The 22,470-nt window shown below is 40.4% G+C and overlaps 2 protein-coding genes across 2 annotated transcripts; both read right to left on the bottom strand.

Moving 5' to 3' along the window:
• Window positions 1–10,462: 10,462 nt before the first annotated feature.
• On the bottom strand, window positions 10,463–10,981 carry LOC143547879 (uncharacterized). The gene has a single exon (XM_077039190.1). The coding sequence runs from the start codon at window positions 10,979–10,981 to the stop codon at window positions 10,463–10,465; it is 519 nt and encodes a 172-aa protein (XP_076895305.1).
• Window positions 10,982–11,361: 380 nt separating this feature from the next.
• LOC143547869 (uncharacterized) lies at window positions 11,362–14,658 on the bottom strand. The gene is made up of 8 exons (XM_077039181.1): window positions 14,524–14,658; window positions 14,213–14,359; window positions 13,783–14,014; window positions 13,473–13,693; window positions 13,087–13,380; window positions 12,708–13,032; window positions 12,047–12,167; window positions 11,362–11,971 (listed from the first exon to the last, which is right to left on the bottom strand). The coding sequence occupies exons 1-8, from the start codon at window positions 14,656–14,658 to the stop codon at window positions 11,362–11,364; spliced, it is 2,085 nt and encodes a 694-aa protein (XP_076895296.1).
• Between the last annotated feature and the right edge of the window lie 7,812 nt (window positions 14,659–22,470).

Raw genomic sequence — 22,470 nt, 5'->3', positions numbered from 1 at the left:
CAACTCAATTGATTTGTAAATCATTATTTTAATTGGGTCATTTAAACTACCATGGAAAGCTCATGGGAGGCCCAATTCACAAAATTTATGTCGCGTTATTTAGTTGGGCCATTCAAATTGCCATGGAAAGCTCATGGGAGGCCAACTCATTTGGATGTACTTCGTTATTTAAATTGGGTTCTCAAACTACAATGGAAAGTCCATGGAAAGCCCAACCCAATAGCATTTCATTTTTGGATTTCACTTTTAGAATAAATATTGTCTAATTAATTAAATGTCTCAAGATTATTCACATTGTTTTAAATATCGACTTATCCTTAAGTCATGATAAATCACTAGCACAATTTTATTTAAATCCACATCTTTATTATCCCACCTCAACTAATTCACACAAGTTACCCATCATCTTATAAAACTTCATTTTTGGTCCTCGTAGAATGTCTACTCTAATTCATCATTGAAATCAACGTCGTCCATCGGCTGCTCAATATATATATATATATATATAGACACACACGTATGGAAATGACATGTGAAGGTGGTAGGGTTTTTGATGTGAAAGGGAATTAATTTCTAATTTTTCAAACACCCCTCCAACTTTTGGATCATATTTATGTCGATCAAAAAGATAATAAGACAAGGGTTTTCATTAATTGCATTTTAACCCCCTTCACTTTTCAAAAAGCATATAAAGTCTCGCGTCAGAGCCGTGGAACCAATTCTTTAACATCTTTAACAAAGGAATACCCGTGCGTCAGAACCGTAGCACACAGTTGTCTACATGTTGCTCAAGTAAGTGAGTTATTTCAAATGTTTCTCAACAACCTCCAACTTTTGACTTATATTTTTTTATGTTGACATATAAACAAAAACAAAAATAAGTTTGAGTGAATAAAATTTGCATTAAAAAATTGCACATATATTAACGCAAAAACATGCGGCTACGCGTTGAACATAAGGTTGGGCACCTCCAAATACGCCCAAGGATGGGAACCTAATAATTCACCCGTACGGCTATGTGCCGAACATAAGGTTGGGCACCTCCAAATACGCCCAAGGATGGGAACCTTATAATTCATCTATTGTTCTATACGGATACGCGTCAAACATAAGGTTGGGCATCTCCAAATACGCCCAAGGATGGGAACCTTATAATTCACCCATACGGCTGCACGCCAAACATAAGGTTGGGCACCTTTGAATACGCCAAAGGATGGGAACCTTATAATTCTCCTATACGGCTACGCGTCGAACATAAGGTTGGGCACCTCCAAATACGCCCAAGGATGGGAACCTTATAATCACCCTATGTGCCGAACATAAGGTTGGGTACCTCCAAATACCCCCAAGGATGGGAACCTTATAATCGCCCTGCGTGCAAACATAAGATTGGGCACCTCCAAATACGCCTGAGGATGGGAACCTTATAATACACCCATACGGTTACGTGCCGAATATAAGGATGGGCACCACAAAATAAGCCCATGCGCCGGACACGTTTTGCTAAAAAAAAAACACGCTCCACTTCGCACGCCGGATGCGGTCTACTCAAAACAGACACGCTCCGCTCCTCGCGTGCCGAAATGCTCTGCTCAAAACGAGCACGCTCCGCTCCTCGCATATCAAACACGCTCCGCTCAACAAAAAACATGCTCCGCTCCTCGTGCACCGGAGACGCTTTGCTCCTCGCGCGCCGGACATGCTCTTCTCAAAACGAACACCCTCCGCTCTTTGCACATAATACACGCTTCGCTCAAAACGGACACGCTCCGCTCCTCGCATGCCGGACAAGCTCTGCTCAAAAAGGGCATGCTCTGCTCACTACAAACACACTCTGTTAGGCCCAAACGCTCCATCATGATTTAAAATCTCTTAAAACCTGAAACAAAGTAGACATACAATGCAAAAATATACAGGTGGGAAGCACTGGGTCGGAAAACCTGTTGATCTTCACCCCCAAGCACTCCTAATGTAATGTCCCACTTTTGATAATACTAAATAAAAAAAATTTATTTAGTGGTGTGTTATTATTTAGTTAGGTTAAAATAATAATAAGTTGAGTGTGAGCTTGGAAAATAAAAGACAGATTAAGAGATGGTGATGGGCCTTAAGGTCCATGGGCTTAGAGGTATTAAATACTCTTAAACCTCCCTAAAACCCTCATTTTCATCATCCTTGCCTTCATAGACACTCCAAAACACACACAAACACTCTCCTTTAAATCCGGATTCAGATCTGACCTAAAAGAGAGCATATTTCGTGTCCAAGCATCATCAAGCAGCTTGAAACACACCTTGATTCACGTATTGAATCAGATCCGAGGCAAAACCAGATCTAAGAAGGTATGTTTTAATTAAAAAGGTTAAGTATTTGAGGTCGGTTTACCATGTAACTCGGTAGAATAGCAAATCGGGTAATATCAAGGAAGAAAAATGTAAACTTTGTAGTGAACGAGTTTGTGAGTGCGATTCGGAATGAACGAATGTGTTCAGACCGTCTAATAAACAAAAGATGAAGTTTTTGAGAGCCAGAACTCATTAAAATGGTAAAATGGGCCATAAGTAAGGGTCAGGGAGGAAAATGGTTGAGAGAATGGAAAAATGAAGACAACAGCAATTCGAATTGCAAATAGAGCAGAATCGCATCGCACAAGAATGTGATGCGATTGGCTTAAAGAAATAAGAATGCAATTCATTTTGGCATGCGATGCAATTGGTTGCATCCATGCGATGCGATTTTTTGCAAGCCATGCAATGCGATTGGTTAAAGCCATGCTATATGATTCGTTGCAAGCCATACGATGCGATTGGTTGCATCCATGCGATGCGATTAGTTGCATCCATGCGATGTGATTGGTTGCATCCATGCGATGCGATTCGTTGCAAGCCATACGATGTGATTGGTTGCATCCATGCGATCCTATTGGTTCATATGCGATCCGAATCATTTGTAAAACTCAATTCGATATGTTTTTCTGATGAATTTTAATAAAGACTTATTAATAAAAATAAAAAATTGTCCAAGATAACCTGGAAACTCGACCCCAGACAGGGGCTCTGCCTTTTGAACCCTGATGCTAGACTGGTGCTATCTAGTCAAAAACTATTAAATCAATGTCCTAATCACCTAAGCAAGCTAGGGTAAGTAGGGTGTCGAACCACAAGGAGTATGTGGTCAGTGTGCAGTGAAATCGATTCCTAACATAATGAAGAGAATTCTATCAAAGTGTTGATCACACTAGCAAACAGTTTGTGTTTTATAATAAATGAATAATTAATCAAGTATTTAATCAATCAAACAAAGCAAATCACACCCGGGAATTTAAGTAAGCAAACTAACAACAAACTCATGCACATAACAGATAAACTATCCTGTGTCAACTAAAGACTGACTAACCGGTTAAACCTTACGCATCCACGCTCGCTAACACATGGAACTGGTTATCAAACGATCCCGGCCAGTGTGACTGAACTAAGGCAAACGCATGCTTTCTCACAATTAACAGGTCAAAACAATCCTATAAGCAATTATCATAGCAACTGGCACACTAATCGTTCTAATCGAAATAAACCTAAATTGACAATGTGCACAATAATACTAGACATCAATACTCATAGATTAACATCAAGATAATTACAATCAATCATCCTAGTACATGAGAAAATAACTGAAAGATTACAAACTATACATCCCAGGTATGACTCGAAGGGTCTTGCCGCGTCTCGGCATCTCTCGGTCTTCGATTATGATGTTATAGAACATGTAGATGGCCTTGAGATGAATGGAAGTGATGGTGGACAGCTATTCTCCTCCAAAAATGCTCCCGAAACTTAATGATGGCGTCTAGGGTCGTTAAAACGTAATATAAAATAAAAAGCCTAACTTTCACGATTCTGAGGGACCATCGCGTAGCACGATGGTCTCCTTCCCTAGTCCATTACGCTACGTGATGGACCAAAAGTCAACGCCTGGTCAATTTTTAACGGGCATCGCGTAGCACGATGCCCTTTCTTCCACACCCATCACGCTACGCGATGGGTGGCTTCACTCAGAAACTCCAAATGACTGCCTCAGTAAGCCTGCTGGACATCCCGGGTCTTCATTACGTGCTCGTACAGGTCCAAAATAAGCGTGTTAAGTACCTGTGACCTGAAACAAAATAAACACGTATGAAGTATCAAATTTCCAAGACTAAACTAATAAAACGTCTAAGTTAACAAGTTAATATATCTACAAATAAACCGAACATCACATCCCAACACTTATCTTTTGCTTGAGCTCAAACAAAACTCTAAAGTAAACATTAACCGCCATCATAGGTTAACCAATTATCACCATTAATACTAGTAAGGTTTAAGGTCATACCCAGCTTCCTAGACTGACACTTTCTAGATTGACAACCCACAAATAAAGTTAATGTTACAGTAAAACTCTAGAATCGCCCCGACAAGTGTACTTTGTTTCCGGTTAGGGCATACATGTTCACACCCCTCACACTATCAACACTCCTCTCGGCTCAATATCTGGACTAGCAAAAGATGTGCTAGTATATGTCTCTGCCCTCAAAATACCTAATATGAGTTACAACTTAATATGCTTGCAGGTCAGTCTTATCTCCACCCATTAACCACCGGTTGCATAAAGAATCGGACTAAGGTTTTGCTGAGGCTTAGGTTCGGGTGCGGATTGGGCTTATTAAGTGACTCAGGTGGATGAAACCCAGTTAAACAAACCAATACACAGACTCACGAATACAAACGAACTAAATATACAATCACTGCTATTTACAACCGAGCAAACTAAACATAGAACTTCTTTTTGTCTTTTTGCTAATTTTTCAATTTTTTTTACTAGACACAATAACTGATATAACTGATAATTACAACTCAGAACTTTACAACTTTACAACTCGTCTGACTAAATACAACTCGATATATATGTATGACTCTATAAAGAACTGGATTTCATCACACGGGTTAAAATAAAATAAAGGCCAAGGCTGCAATGGTGTGTAATGTTCAGTTTAACAAACGAAAAAGGATAAGGTCCAAACGGGCTCCTTGGGGATAATGTCGGGTAAGAATTTATTAGTGAGGAAAATATGTAAGGAATAGGTTTTCTAATGTCCTAATCTCCATACAGGTGGTGGTATTAAGATCTCAAAAAGCATTTGACAAGCAAGTTCTAATTCTGTAAAACATACCGGTTTCCCTCAATAAATGACAAGACATGTTTTATATCTATTATATAATATGTGTATTAAGTATAGGGGCTAATCTCACAATATGTCTGGAAATAAAGGCTGCCGATATGAAACATGTATACCCGTCCCCTTGACTCATTATCCCTGCCTAAACGATTCCATTTTCAACTTCTCATTTTAAAAACATTTGTCGGGAAAACTATAGAGAAGCTGAAAAGCCAACCATGACCAAAAACCTCTAACTTGGCATTAATAGCAATAAGTGACAGTTAATTACTTAGGTTTCTAAGTACTGTTCGAGGTAATATCGGGCAAAAATTTTCAATTTTCCCCCATCCCCACACTTGAGGTTGACATTGTCCTCAATGTTAAAATAATAGAACAATTAATAATCATTTGGGGGACGAGGTTGAACTGACAGTTAAACAACTTAAAAACTCGGGGACAAATGTGATGAGCTTAAGCAAAATATACAATTACATTTCTAAAAACTAACATACAAATAACAAAATAGTTTATGAAACTGAGATCACCTGATAATAATGATAATGCAATGCAAACTCGGCCCACAACTCTCAACATACTCGTGACACACGTCTCCACTACTGACCAATACCGACTCACCACATCTACACAAATCTCGAGACATGTATAAGCAACCACTCACAAGTATAAGACTTAGGTCTTTCAAGAGTTAATATTATTATATTATAAAAAATCACTACTGAACCGAGTTAATCAGTTTCATAAAAAATTTTGTTAATAAATTAAAAATAATAAAAGACCTAACTCACTTTCGTATGAATCACGGTTGCATTTAGCGTTTGCAACAAGCCCTTTGAACCCCCCGGTAGCCCGGGTGGACGAGTGAGGTCTCGTGAGGGTTTATAGTGAACACACCCACAAAGTTCCAAAAGCAACACAAACATATAAACAAATATATACAGATATACAAATCAAACACAGCAGACAAACATCACAAGATATATACAACTGTTACCAACCGGTTACCCATACATGTTTTCCCAAATATAATATAATATAATATAATACAGACCAAGTCAATAAAAACGAGATCAATGGAAAAAAAATGGTAACCGGCGTCTGCTAAACTCCTGTCTAATCACCTCCTGCTGGTCAGGCTGATCAGCTGCCTGAACTGACCCTGATGCCTCCGCCTGATCTCCAGCCGGCTGATGTGTCTGTAAGGATGCTGGAATCGGTACCTACAAATGAGAGAATAAAATGCAAAAATACTCTTCCTGGCGGGCCATGTGGGCCCGCATCTCCACTTGCATTGCTGCCTGCTGCTGCTGAAGAATCTCTAATGTGACTGGCTGCTGCGGCTGCTGTGGCTGGCGGAGCGGATGCTACTGCTGGGGTCTCATAATATGGGGGACATAGGCGGGCATTCGGCACGTAGGAATGCCCATCTGGAGAGCGACAACCACGTCTGTCCCCGGAGGTGGTGGTGCCTGAGGACCCTATCGGACCGAGACGAGCGTAGGTGGATCATGAAGCTCACGGTACCCGGCCTTCCGGGCATCCTCCAAATCATATGGGGTCGAAGCAGGCCCTGGGGTAAAATAGTCACGGGGATAGCGATCAAACACCCGCAGGTGCTATGCAATCAGGGTGATGTAAGGACCCATAGATAACTGGGCTGACAGCCCCTGCCAACCTCGGCTCCGGGAGAACGACGCAAGAAGCAGTGTCGTGATATTGGCCTCCCGGCCGGTAATCATCGATAGAAAGCAAAAAAGATCAATGTTGCTGCACTTCTCATGGCCCAAATGACGACCAACGATAGAGCAGGCAACAATGCGGTGAAGGTAATGGTGGACGGGTCCCGAATGGTCGACTTGACAACTGGGCTCGAGTGGGCCCCGTCCGCTATCGTGGCTCAAAACTGGGACAACTGGGCCTCTGTCAGCCAAAACTCCCGATCGGTCTGCGATTGGAGAGTATAACCTCGGACGCTCGTAAGGAACGCCGGGGTCAGCACCTCTTCGGCGGTGTAAAAGTAGGTGGCCACAGCGAACTGAGGCACGGACGTCTCATATGTCTGCCAGCCAAGGGCGAATGACACCGCATGGAGCTCGGAGAAGTTGGTGGGAACATGTCTAAATGTGGAAAAGAACTCACCGGTGAGCTCGACGTACTGTGCCAAGCCAACCGTGAGAACCTGAACCCACTGAGCTCTCAGTGTAGCCCGGACCTCCACCTCCCGGCCCACTGCGGATAGCAGTGTCCAATCGATCATCCTACGTCGGAAGAGCTGCATCGCCGGGAAAAGACGATACAAGGTATGCTCCTCCGACAAAGGAGCAAATCGGAGAATGATGTGCGGGATCTGGTGGCCGTCACCCATGATCAACTCCTTAACCGTATCGGGAGTGATCAGGATCTCATCCCCATCGTACCTGATGACCCATGGTGGCGCTCCACAGGCTGTGGGGGATCTGGAACTCCTCTCGGTCGGGCAACGGGACCACGCCATCCCGCGCCTGCTGGCCTCTGTCTCTTGCGCCCGGCGGCGCCTCCTGAAGGACCCTGGCCCTCTGACATACTGAACAATACGAATTAGAATATCAATGAAAGATATGAAAAACGAGAAAAATTCGGGATACCTATATACAAATAAACTAAATCCAAGTATCTCCGCCAGAATGGAGATTGAGTACGGGTGGAAATCCTAAATACGAGTAACGCTCAAAATCCCGAGACACGACAATATACACAACTCGACTCGAACAAAACTGACTCGAACGAACAGACATGACCGACAATTGTCTCAAAAAACATGCACCACAACGAACTCGACTCAGGACTCATAGAATCGGGTGGATCAAGTTTCGACATCCATTTATATTATTATATTATTATTATATTATATTATTATGTTATATTAAAATATTATTAAAACTATAGATTAATTCATGTTATATATTTTATTATTAAAATAGTAAGTTAATTTAATTAGGTTTTCTTAGTAGTTTTATTATTGGTAGGTTAAATTTAAAAATTATTATATTAGTATTACTTAATATTAATATTAAGTATATATTAGTAGGTAAAAATATTATTAATATTATTATTAGTATTACTTAAAATATTAAAATATTATTGTTATATGATATTATATATATTAGATATTTAAAATTAAGTTTTATAATTTTTATATTAAAATAATATTATAATATTAAAATATATTAAAATAAGATTAAAATAAGATCAAAATTTTTATTTTTCTTTATTTATTTTCTTTGTCTAATTATTATTAATATATTTTTAAAAATATGATACCGACCCATATCCGGACATTTAAAATCGACCCGACAAATACCAATCCCGCCAAAGATTTCCTCAGCCAAGACCCGGCAACCCACAATCTAATATTTCGAACCAAGTCTCGATTTAACCACTGCCTAACACTAACAACACCATATCTAACGACAACCAAATTAACAATCTAATCTGAACCACCGTTCACGACTCAACTAACTTTGCAACCAAAACAAAATACAAACCCGAATCACAATCAACTCACTAACAATCGATTACGCTTACCTTGGGATCCGGAAAATAAGTAAAATCAGAAAAAGGGAGATGACGGTGATGGTAGGTGGTCGCCGATGTTCACGACGGACGATGATGAAGGACGGTGATCACGACGACGAATAAAGGTGGTTATGAGGTGGATGGATGATGATGATGATGACGGTGGCAGTTACAGAGGACAGTGATGATGGTGGAGAGGTGGTGGTGCGTGGCGACTGGCGATGGAGTGACGAGGGAGAGAGAGACGGTGGCCGGAGAGAGAAAGAGTGAAGGGAGAAGAAAGTGGGAGGTGGGAGGTCGGTGATAGTGGTTATATATATATATATATATATATATATATATATATATATATATATATATATACACACTATGCAGTTTGTGCAACCATATGTACATACAATATGCATGGGATCCGCCGCTTCAATGGGATCTTTTATCCTGGTCGGAGGAGAAATTACCAAACGTCTAGCATTCCCTCACGCTTGGCGCCAATGAGGCTTTTATTTATTTGAGAGAAAAAAGAAGACTATGCCTTCGCCATATGAAATATGAATATGAATATTAAGTAATAATAGCATGGCACTTTGAATTCGATATAAAAAAAATTTTTTCTTTTCACAACATTAGCTTATGTATCGAGAGAGTAATATGATAAAAACGTATTTCCTATTTTCTTATTTTGGAAGTCCAGTTCAGCGTCACAAACTTTTTTCACACCAGAGGTCTCTTAACAATATTTCTATTTATGTTATGGAGCGAAAAAAATTCTTTTTTCCTTAGTTTATTTATTATTTGATCAAATAAAAAGCAACTTTGGGATTGCTGAATGACAGACAAATCACAGACAAAAAAATATAATAAATATATATAGCAACGGAGCCATCATAGTATTTTTGAATTCCTCCGAAAGGAAGGGTGGTAAGTTGATCATTTACCGATCGGGTATATATATATATATATATGGTTTGGATCAAACACAAATGAAATTAGCGTGCTAAACGTGAGAATCAAGTAGAGGAATTATATATACAAGTAGAGTAATTATAATTACTCTACTTGATTCTCATGTTTAGCACGTTAATTTCATTTGTACGTTAACCCTCCCATATATATATATTATTTATTTATTTATTTTTTTGGGTGATCCACGACCATCGCGTAGCGCGATAGGTAATGGATAATGGCGTCGCGCTACGCGACCTAAATCTGGTCTATTTAGGGTTTGGCAACCATCACGTAGCGCGATGGTGGCTGGTCTGGCGTCATTGCGCTACGCGATGACGTCAGATGTCTGGGATGTCCAGGTAACCATCGCGTAGCGCGATGGTTAACCTTCCAGGGCCATCGCGTAGCGCGCTGGTCCTCAGTGAACAGAAAGTTTTTGCCGATTATGGGTCTGGCATTTTCCGACCCGGTCACTTTTCGTCATCCCGACAACACCCTGAACACATTTCCAAAGTCGGAATTTGCAATACGTACCTAGATAGATGTGAAATTGACCAAAGACTTACCGAACCTCCATGACTTGCACTTCACCAAAACCTCCCCACACTTGGGATTTGCTGCACAAAACTCGAGAAAAAAATCAAACTACGACTCAACAAAAAGAAAATAAAATGGAACACACTTACAAACCCCGGGTTGCCTCCCGGTCGGCGCTGAATTGTGTTTCTACAGCTCGACAATGCCACGAATGTGTCAATTATCATCATAAACCGGTGAGGTCACAATGAAGCTCCCCGATTCTTTGTCCATCTTGTGAATATCATCCATCTCTAAATATGGCTTCAACCTATATCCATTTACCACCTGTCGAATGTGGTCATCAAAGTCTTCGATCTCAAACTGCCCATGATTACCAACTCCAACAATCATAAACGGCCCCGTCCACTTACTCTTCAACTTACTCGGGAAAAGCTTCATCCTAGTGTTGTATAACCATACCTTTTGACCAATCTCAAAGCTTTTCAACCAGATCTTCGCGTCATGAACTTTCTTCATTTTCGCCTTGTAAGTCGATGCACACTCATATGCTTCATCCCGCAACTCCTCGATCTCGCACAATGCTAATTTCCTAGCTTTACCTGCATCATTATAGCTAGTAGTAGCCCAATAAGTACGTTGTGCAATCTCAACCGGTAAATGGCAATCCATTCCATACACAAGTCTATATGGTGTGGTTCCAATCGGCATTTTAAAAGCGGTTCGGTATGCCATAGGGAGTCGGTCAACTTCGTTGACCAATCCTTTCGGTCCGTTCGAACAGTTTTCTGTAAAATCTGTTTAATCAGCCGATTTGAAACCTCAACTTATCCACTCGTTTGTGGATGGTAAGGTGTTGCAATTCTATGATCCACCCCATATCTTTTAAGAAACTTTCCAAATTTAAGTTTTTTAAAATTAGAACCCTCGTCACTAATAATAGTTCAGGGGATTCCAAACGTTGAAAAAATGTTGCTTTGCACGAAATTACAAACTACAGAGTGATCATTTGTCCTAGTGGCTATCGCCTCAACCCATTTAGAAACGTAATCGACGGCCACTAGGATGTACAAATTGCCGTACGAGTTCAGGAATGGGCCCATAAAATCGATCCCTCACACATCAAAGATATCAATTACTAGGATCGGTTTCAATGGCATCTCATCCCTTTTGGAGATACTCCTGAGTTGTTGACACTTTAAACAACGTGTCACGAACTCGTGAGTATCTCGAAACAGTGTTTGCCAATAAAAGCCACTAGTTAACACTTTTCTCGCGCATTTCTGTCCACTGAAATGACCACCACACGCAGATGGATGCGCGAGCTCCAACACTGATCTAACATCCTCCTCAGGTATGCATCTCCTAATCATCTGATCAGCTCCAATCTTGAACAGATCGGGGTCGTCCCAAATATACTGCTTCGCCTGTGACACCAAATGTTTCTTCTTCCTCCTTGGCCAGTGTTCGGGCAAATCACCTACAACTTTAAAATTGACAATATGAGCAAACCAAGGGTTTTGGGAAACCGCAAAAATCTGTTCGTCAGGGAAAGGCTCGTTTATGGGTCTGTCCCGGTCTCCATCCTTTAACACAATCCGAGACAAATTATCTGCAACGACATTTTCTGTTCCCTTTTTGTCCCGTATTTCCAAATCAAATTCTTGCAACAACAAAATCCATCTGATTAACCGGGGTTTTGTGTATTTCTTGTCCATGAGGTACCTAACTGCAGAATTATCAGATTAAACAATTACTTTGCCACCCCATATGTAAGAACGGAATTTGTCCAACGCATACACTACTGCGAGCAACTCCTTCTCAGTTGTGGTATAATTCAACTGAGCGTCTGAAAGGGTCTTGCTCGCATAGTATATAGCAATGGGTTTTTTCTCAACCCGTTGACCCAAAACAGCCCCGACTGCATAATCACTCGTGTCACACTTAATTTCAAAAGGCAATTTCCAGTCGGGTGATTGCAAAATCGGGGCTTCCACTAACTTCTGTTTCAGAATGTCGAAGGCCTTAGCACATTCCTCGTTAAAATCAAATGGGGCATCCTTTAATAATAGGTTACATAAGGGTTTGGTGATGTCACTAAAACTCTTAATAAACCTACTATAAAACCCTGCGTGCCCAAGGAATGATCTAATGCCTTTGACATTTGTGGGATGAGGTAGGGGGGAAAGAACTTGAACCTTAGCTCAGTCCACCTCGATCCCACGAATCGACACAACATGGCCCAAAACAATCCCTTCCTGGACCATAAAATGGCTCTTCTCCCAGCTAAGAACCAAATTTGTTTCAACACATCTTTCTAGAACTCTTTCGAGCTGATGTAAACAAGATTCAAAAGATGTGCCGAAGATTGAGAAATCATCCATGAATATTTCCAAAGACTCCCCCACCATATCGGAAAAAATACTCGTCATGCACCTTTGAAAGGTGGCGGGGGCGTTACACAGTCCGAATGGCATTCGACTAAATGCGAAAGTGTCATACGGGCATGTGAATGTAGTCTTTTCCTGATCTTCAGGATGAATAGCTATTTGGTTATAACCCGAATAACCATCTAAAAAACAATAGAATTTTTGACCTGATAGATTTTCCACAATCTGATCGATAAACGGAAGTGGAAAGCTATCTTTCGATGTTGCCGCATTCAGTTTTCGATAATCAATGCAAATACGCCACCCGATTACCGACCGGGTGGCAACCTCGTTACCTGAGTCGTCCTTGACGACTTGGATGCCCGCCTTCTTTGGGACTGTCTGATTCGGGCTCACCTATGTGCTGTCTGAAATGGCAAAAATAATTCCAGCATCGAGCCACTTCAGCACCTCCTTCTTCACAACTTCCCGTATGTTAAGGTTCAATTGTCTCTGTGCATCATGCGCGGGTTTCACATCAGGAGCTGTCAAAATTTTGTGCATAACAATTGAGGGACTAATCCCTTTCAGATCCGCGATGGTCCACCCGATCGCCTCCTTATTCGCTACCAGCACCTTCAGCAAAGCAGATTCCTGTTCCAAAGACAAGTTAGAACCTATAATAACAGGCAATGTATCATTCTTACCCAAAAACGCGTATTTCAGATGCCTCGATAGCTCCTTCAGCTCGGCTTTCGGTGCTTCCTGTAAAGATGATTTCAACCCGGTATCCATCTTCTCGGGAAGCGGTTCCACATAAACCGACCACGGGGTCGATCTCCCCGTAAAGATGCAACCTCCAGCTTCTTCTCCTCCTCTTCCAGCGGCTTATCATTCTCCACCTGTAATCTGTCAAACATAAAACACGTCTCCGTTGTGCCATCCGTGTCCACAACCGAGTCGTATAACGGAATGCACTCATCAATAATGTCCGCCATAGAGCATTCATCGTCAACCGGATCATTATTTACATGTGTGAAAACATTAAGTCTAAGCTTATGGTTACCAAATGCCAAGTCTACAGTACCATTTCGACAATCGATTTTGGCATTTGCACTGGCTAAAAATGGCCTACCGAGGATAACCGTGGGCTGTTAGTTCTCTCACCCAAAATGTAATCGAGAACCAAAAAGTCAACTGGAAAGTAAAAATCTTCCACCTTGACGATCACGTCATGTAACATTCCCCGGGGAAGTTTCGGTGTCTGATCCGCAAGAACAACCGTGGTCGCGGCTGCCTGAAGCGGACCGAAGTCATATTGATCGTACAGACTTCCCGGGAGGATACTAATGCTAGCTCTAAGATCTAGGAGCGCCCGTGTCATTTTAAAATCATCCACCTGAATGGATATAATGGGCATTCCCGGATCTTGTAACTTAGGTGGAAGAGCACCCGAAAGAATTGCACTCACATTATCTATTAAATCAATCTGTTTAGGAATCTTTCGGTTCCGTTTCTGTGTGCACAAATCTTTCAAGTACTTTGCATAGACGGGAACTTGTTTTATGGCATCTAAAAGAGGAATGTTAATTTTAACCTGTCTAAACAGTTCCCACATTTCTTCCTGCTGTGAGCCCCGTTTAGATGCCATCTTCGCCTTTGATGGCGACAACAAGGCATCGGGATAGGGGACGGTTTTAGCCTTCCCCTTGTCCTTAGAATCGTTGTTGCCATCCTTCAGAACCTGTTCATTTATTTTAATTTCACTTTTATTATTTTCAATTAAAACCGGTTCTGGTTTGTCTTCACTGACGACTGTTTCATCAATATCTTCCACCACCCCATCAACCCGAGATGGTGGACCCCAACCTTATTATCATACTTTTTCCTATTTCTTAAAATACTTACCTGATTGACGTGCTTCTTCGAACTCGAACTCGAACTGAAGTGTTGCGGGTTCACTGTGGTATCACTCGGTAACTGATCCACGGTTTTCTGCAACTTTGCCATGTCTGCTGCGAGCTGACCAATCTGTTTTGACATTGATTCTGCTGACTTGTCTCTCAACTCGAACTACCTCTGCGTTTCTTTCTGATTATCGGTCACAACCTTCAACAACGCATCTAATTTGAATGTATTGACTCGTCTGAATTTCCCAAACTACCCTTCTGCTGGTCCTGATTCTGATTACCCGGCGAACTGTTACCCCGGTAACTATCTCTGTTATATCCCCGACTGTTATTCTGACTGTTCGAACCACCCTGTCGGTAGATGTTGTGCTGTCGGTTCTGACTGGACCCGTGAAAGTTTGGGTTTGACTGATTTGACGCATTCCCGTATTTGAAATTCGGGTGATTCCTTAGGCCCGGGTGATAAGTGTTCGAATTGAACCCTTGGCCCTTGGAATCCCCGTACGCGTAACTGACTTCCTCTGCGTCGGTATACTCTTCATCATCAAACCCGGGGCAATCTTCAACCTTATGCCCCAACTAGCCACAATCTGAACAAACCGGGAATTTCGCCCCGACTTTACCAACCTTTTTCTTTTTCTCTTTTCGATAACCCGCGAGTTCCCGTTCCAACTCTGCAATTATGTCTGACTCGCTCGATGCTGATTTAACTGATCTAGTGACCCCAAATTTTCGTCTTCGTTCAGCAGCTGCATTTGACTTGGAATCCTCACACATAAACTCAAGAAATCCTAATCGTCCTGTAACGCCTGCTAATCTTTCGGTTTAAGGATTTTCTGCATGTAGAGTGTGTATGTTTCTCGGGAGTTATTCGGCATCTCTCGTTGACCCGACCGTACGTTAAGTCATCTAATCTTTCCTCTCAAGTTGCCATATCCCATAAACTAGAAGGGCTAATGTGTAATATATTTGTTTATAACATAAAAAAATAATAAAAACCTAACCCTAGCCCCATTCTGTACGATCGGCAGCTTCTCTGCCCCCCCCCCTCCCCGCTGCGATTTTTTTCATTTTCCGGCCGATTCGTGAGCGTAAAACTTCAATTAAAGGTTAGTCTATCGTCCATGCTAGTCTTTTTCACCATTAAACCCGTTATCGAACACGTTAGGGTTGAGTTTTGATGATAACAGTTTGCTGACAGATTCGTATATGTTTATTGTAGGGTCTGTAACGTGATGATAATCCATTTTTTTTGATTGATTCTTGATTCCATGATGTTCTACTTTGAGTCTAGTTTCCAGAAATGTATAATATGTAATTTTTGGACAAGATTTGAATGATTTTTATGAATTTATAAAATCGAGTGTCAAAGCAGATGCGGGATGACGGACTCTGGTCTGTCTTCCCGACATCATAACTCTTTTTCAACAGGTACAAATTAGTTGGTTCCACTTCTGGAACTTAATATTTTGAGTTAAGAATCAAACCCAATTGGAATCTTTTAATTTGGTTTGGTAATTAATTTTAAAAAAATAAAACCATTTTGTTGTGCACTGAAATAGCTGCACGTATCTTGTTATGTTGGAGGAATTTTTATAATTTTTTTGTCTACTAGAAAAATATAATAAAAATATTTTTATAAACCTAAGACATTTATTAAAGTTTGGTAAATATTTAATAATTTTTTTCAAAGTTTATCCTATGTAATTAAATGCATCTTCGCATGCTAAAATCTTCATGTTTTACTTGTTATTGATCGATAGGTTCATTTTAGGCTTAACCGGTGGATTTTAATTGTGTTCTTGTCGAGGCTATTTGAAGTGAGGTTTTTGCACCGAAATCCTCCTAGGTATGTCTAGTATAACATACCTAAGTATCATGTTCATTGGTGTTCGTTAGATTGGTCAACTAGTTGTAGCTTGATTGTTAGTGTTCGGTTGACTAGAATTGTAGTTTGGTGCGTTTAACGCGAGAGTTGAAGTGATTGACGACCAATTCAGCTCGGGGACACTTGGTTTGATGTACGGGCTGCTCAAAATTCATTTTTATAAGTTATGGGGCTGAATTGGTTGTCGGTTACTCCAACGGGTCGGTACAACGCGCAATTGTGTTAATTGAATAGTTGGTGCGTTGTACTTGCTGGTTACCGAACCATTTGACTCGTGTGGTGTCGTATGGACTTGTTGGCTGTGATTTTATCATAATGGGTCCACACGAGGCTGAGTTGGATGTTAACGGCCTAGACGACTCCTAAACGTGCGTGTTAGTGTCACCTAGTGCTCCAGGGGGGGCAAATTGGGAATTCTTTATTCCCGGGAGTACCAAAGGGTTGTTTTGGTGAATGTGAGACCTCAAGGGCTATTGTGATTAAGTTTGATGAGGTTGAGGGTTTAGTTAACTCGAACCATGATAGAACGTCTCGTAGGATAAACGAGTCATCTTGATGTCATTAGTATTGATTGAATGTAAACCGATAGGTGTTTGAGTTTTGGGATTACTTAGGGATTCTCTAGCTCGTGGTGAATCCGTGTCTTGTGTCAGGTGAGTTCATGATGCCCTTTTTAACTCTTTTTAAGTTTTGGGCTAGCATGCACACCTAAGGAGTTTTCTTGATGAAACGTTTAAACTATTTTATATAGGCTTGCTAGTATATAGTTGGCCTTGGGATGTTATAGTATGTATATTATATATATATATAAATTATTGTATGGCCTATATTTGGCGATGTTGTAGTCGTATCGACTACTGATGTTACGTATGCCTACTTTGTGTTTGCATGCGTTGATGAGATGTTACGTGTTTGGGTTGTACGTTTGCTCGACCCTGATGTTACGTGTTTGGGTTGTACATTTGCTCGACCTGATGTTATTACTTGGATGTTATATATATATATATATATTTATATATATATATGGATATACTTATAAGGATGTTTATATATACATGTATGTATATATATATATGTATGAGGATGATTATTTATCAATGATGATGGCATAACTGATGTATCCTTTTTACTTTTAAACTTTTGGAATGACTATCATGATTATTATTTACTGATGTTATTTATTTAATACTTGAACTCACTCGGCTCAAGCTGACTTTGTGTGCATGTTAGTGTGAGTTTCAAGTTAGGAAGAGGATGCCTTATCGCTCGGACGTGCACGAAGCTACTTGGACAGTGAAGGGCATACGTGGATGGAATATTTTATTTTTGAACATTTTAATTTAAAAAGTTTTATGAACATAACTGAATTGGTTTTGGGCAATATTCTCCGAATTTTTGGGAACTTATTTTATTACTTATGTTTTCCGCTGAATTATACTCTGAGATGGTTATTTTAATGAAATGAATTGTTTTTAAAATTAATTATTTTTACGAGTGTTTTGAATGAATACCAACTGTGGGGTTCCCGGGGAGCGGGGCCTTACACGTCCTCTTCAGGTTGATTCAATAACATACCATTACACGATGATTTCAAATATTTTCTGTCTTCATAAGTCAACCCATCAACAAAGCACTTGACCAACTTCCACAACTCAATCTGATGGTGCGGCACTTCCTAATTATCTCCTTATAACGAGTAAAGGCCTCATGAAATAACTCACCCGGTAACTGTGAAAAATGTCGAATCTCCATCCGGGCCTCGTTAGTCTTCGATTGCGAATAGTACTCGTTAAGGAAAACCTGCTGCATCTCAGCCCAGCTCTCAATACTGTGCATCGGTAGTGAGTTGAACCAGTGTTTTGCTTTGTCTTTTAGTGAAAACTGGAACAACCGCTACCGAACCTCATCCTGATCATATGTACCATCACCGATCAACCCGCAAATAGCTGAAAAATCTGACAAATGTGAATATGGGTCTTCCGATCCTAGTCCGTGAAAATGTGGAACTATTTTGATGCAGGACGGACGGGATTTAAATGTCGGCCGTCCCGGCTCATGAACCTATGGGACAATTGGTGAGGCACCATATGAAATAGCTGGTCTGAACCGACTGTTAACACCTTGAGCCGGGATCCCATAATTCCTTCGTCTGGCCCTCGGTTCCTCAAAACCTCCCCGGTTAACCTGAATCGGCTGTCTTCGTTCCTCTCGATATCTTCTTATACCTCCTCGATCCGGATTTCTATTCCTCAACCTGTTACCTCTTACCCAACTTGTATACCCACATCTGTGTTTCTCTGCTCAAACCCATCATTCCCTCTAACTCGCCATTCATCCCCGTTACTACCATCATTCCTTGGTTCTTGTTCCTCCTCATCTCCCTCTTCTTCGTCTTTGGTATGAATACTGACACCATCGAAATCCCTTATAATCGGATGTCGGTGACGAGGGGTGTTGTTCGGGGCTGATGGCCCGGGTCTGTCAAGGTTCGATTTCAGTTTCTGGATTGTCGGGTTGAGTTTTGGGGTTGTTAATTGGTGTTTATTGGTGGTGGTAGGTCATTATTTGGTGGGTTAGGTTCGGGTTGGAAAACATCGATCTTGGGTGGTAGGTTTTGGTTTTGATTCTAGTTCTGGTTCTGACCCTCCGTGTCTGACTGTCTTATCTGAGCTCGGTTCTACCGAGCTAACCGTTCAATTTCTGGCTCGTAAATCAGCTAAGAATTTCTTCCTGAATGGTGTGTGTGCATAAACCTGTTACCTGCACAAATAATACACCCCGCGTAAACTGGGAAAATAAAACTAAACTAAAAATAAAAACAAAAACTAAGTTAAACTAAGAAATCAATTAATCACAAAAAATACTAAGCGCACTAACTCCCCGGCAACGGTGCCATTTTGATGCTAGACTTTCGCTATCTTGTCAAAAACTATTAAATCAATGTCCTAATAACCTAAGAAATCTGGGGTAAGTAGGGTGTCGAACCACGAGGAGTATGTGGTCAGTGTGCAGTGAAATCGATTCCTAACATTATGAAGTGAATTCTATCAAAGTGCTGATCACACTAGCAAACAGTTTGTGTTTTATAATTAATGAAGTATTCAATCAATCAAACAAAGCAAATCACACCCGGGAATTCAAGTAAGCAAACTAACAGCAAACTCATGCACATAACAGATAAACTATCCTGTGTCAACTACAGATTGACTAACCGGTTAAACCTTAGGCATCCACGCTCTCTAACACACGGCACTGGTTATCAAACGGTCCCTACCAGTGTGACTCAACTAAGGGCAAACATATGCTTTCTCACAATTAACAAGTCAAAACAATCCAATAAGCAATTATCATAGCAACTAGCACACTAATCGTTCTGATCGAAATAAACCTAAACTGACGTTGTGCACAATAATACTAGACATCAATACTCATAGATTAACATCAAGATAATTACAATCGATTGTTCTAGTACATAAGAAAATAACAGAAAGATTTCAAACTATACATCCCGGGTATGACTCGAAGGGTCTAGCCGCGTCTCGGCATCTCTCGGTCTTCGATTATGATGTTATAGAACATGTAGATGGCCTTGAGATGAATGCAAGTGATGGTGGACAGCTACTCTCCTCCAAAAATGCTCTCGAAACTTAATTATGGCGTCTAGAGTCGTCAAAACGTAATATAAAATAAAAACCCTAACTTTCACAATTCTGGGGACCATCGTGTAGCGCGATGGTCTCCTTCCCTGGTCCATCGCGCTACGCGATGGACCAAAAGTCAACGCCTGGTCAATTTTTAATGGGCATCATATAGCGTGATGTCCTGTCTTCCACACCCATCGCGCTACGCGATGGGTGGCTTCACTCAGCAACTCCAAATGACTGCCTCGGTAAGCGTGCTAGACATCCCGGGTTTTCATTACATGCTTGTATAGGTCCAAAATAAGCATGTTATGTACCTGGGACCTAAAACACAATAAACACGTATGAAGTACCAAAGTTTCTAGACTAAACTAATAAAACGACTAAGTTAACAAGTTAATATATGTACAAATAAACAGAACATCAGACCCTACTGCTAGGGCGTTGCCCCCAAACCCTCGTTCGTTAGGGGCTTCACCGACCTAAAATATGATGTGATTAGGAGTAGTTAAGTGATGCCTGTGGTTTGTTACACAATTAGCCTTGTGCAGCTAAGAAGAGGTGTTGTAGTTAATTTTGAGAGAAGCAGGATCAAGGTGAGTTTCTAGCCCCATTTCTTTGTTATGTTTTTCTGGGTTGTGTACATACTCTTATGTGTCTAATTAATGCACTTACTTGAGTGGTAAGTGCATGCCATATGAATGTTTATAACTTATGCTTAATTGATATAGAAAGAGTTAAAGGTATGTACGTAGATGTATATGAAAATATATAACTAAATGTATGTATGATTGTATGGTGGTATGACAAAGAATGTATGGTTTGTATGGTTGAAGATTTAAAGGGTTGCAGACCCTAATAATATTTGTGAAGAATAAAGGGTTGCAGACCCTTATAATATCTACGAAGGTTAAAGGGTTGCGGACCCTAATAATATATGTGAAGGTTATAGGGCTAAAGGCTCTTTAAAGTATAGAATGATTATATATGTACTAAGGGTGTGTTTGGGATTCCTTATTTAAGGTAAAAAGACCTTTTAAAGGTCTTATGGCTTTCTAATAAGGAGTTTCCAAAAAAAGTGTTTGGATTAACATAAGATAATAAGTTGTTTTTTAAAAAGTGTTTGGTTTAACTTATTGATGTAAATGACCAAAAAGGACCTTTTTGTAGAAGTGAATAAGTTGGGTGGAATGGAACTTGGAAGGGTGCAATGGGTATTCTAATCCTATAAGGAGATAAGTTAGCAAACTCCAACTTATTGAAAACCCTTATTTTGGCTTTGTTGATAAGGAGATATGGAAAAGGCCTTATGTGTTCCCAAACACTTTGTTAATACAAAAATAACTTATTCAACAATCATAAGTCATAAGGAGAGAAAAATAAGAATCCCAAACACACCCTAAATAATGAAAGTAAGTTAAGGATATGAAAGTTTGAAAGTATAAAAGTATAAAAGTATGTATGTATGTATGTATGTATGTATGTATGTATGTATGTATGTATGTATGTATGTATGAAAGGAAGGTAAACATGTTAAGTATAAACTATGTATCATCGGATACGTATAGTAAGTATGTGTATGTAATGTATGCTATCTGATTAACTAAAACTCACTCAGCGTAGCTAACTTCTAGTATGCACGTAGGAAAATAGGTTAAAGCAGCTGACTTGAGGGAGATACATGGTATGAACTGAAAAGACTGGCATATGAAGAGGGATTTCTATGATGTTTGATTTATGATGTTTATGTTAAGACAATTTGAATGTTTAAGACGAGGATTAATGTTTTGTAATATATAGTTCGAAGTTTTAATATTTCGCGAAAAGTTTTAATTCATCCTGATATTTAAAACTGTGTTTATGAGTAAATCCAGCATCCAATGTAGGGCACCGGGATCGGGGCCCTACACCTAATAAATCCAGAGTTCCACCTAAATGCTTGCATGCCCATGAGTAGGACTGGACTTGGGGCTTGTAGAGGTAGGGTCCTAAACCCCCGGTAAGACCATTGCTTATTACATTACGTATTATATTTGTTATATTATTATTGTTTACTAACCAAGGCCTAATGGGTCAGGGGTTGTAGAGGTAACCCCTAATCGGGCTTGGCCCACTAAGGTTAGGGTTTCATGATGGTGGCCATTGAACTCCCTATATAAGGGGTCTTCACCTCTCAAGTTAAGAAAACATTGGCCTCCACCATGATTTTGTGTCTGTAAATAAAAGTAAACTCTTGGCAATCACATCCACTTCCTCTTTTTTCCATGCAGGTATCAAGCACCCGGAGAAGAAGATCGAGGTGTAGCTTCGTTCATTTGAAGACCGAAGAACATCCATTCAACCCAACCCGAGGTTGAATTCATGTTACTTCAGGTGTTTTTTTTTTTTTTTTTTTTGAACGAGCAACAAAGGAAGT

Source organism: Bidens hawaiensis, unplaced genomic scaffold, assembly GCF_021521415.1.
Source record: "Bidens hawaiensis isolate Kalapana, Puna unplaced genomic scaffold, B.hawaiensis_p1.1 tig00000905_1, whole genome shotgun sequence".
Lineage (NCBI taxonomy): Eukaryota > Viridiplantae > Streptophyta > Magnoliopsida > Asterales > Asteraceae > Bidens > Bidens hawaiensis.
This window is presented reverse-complemented; position numbering and strand designations above follow the sequence as displayed.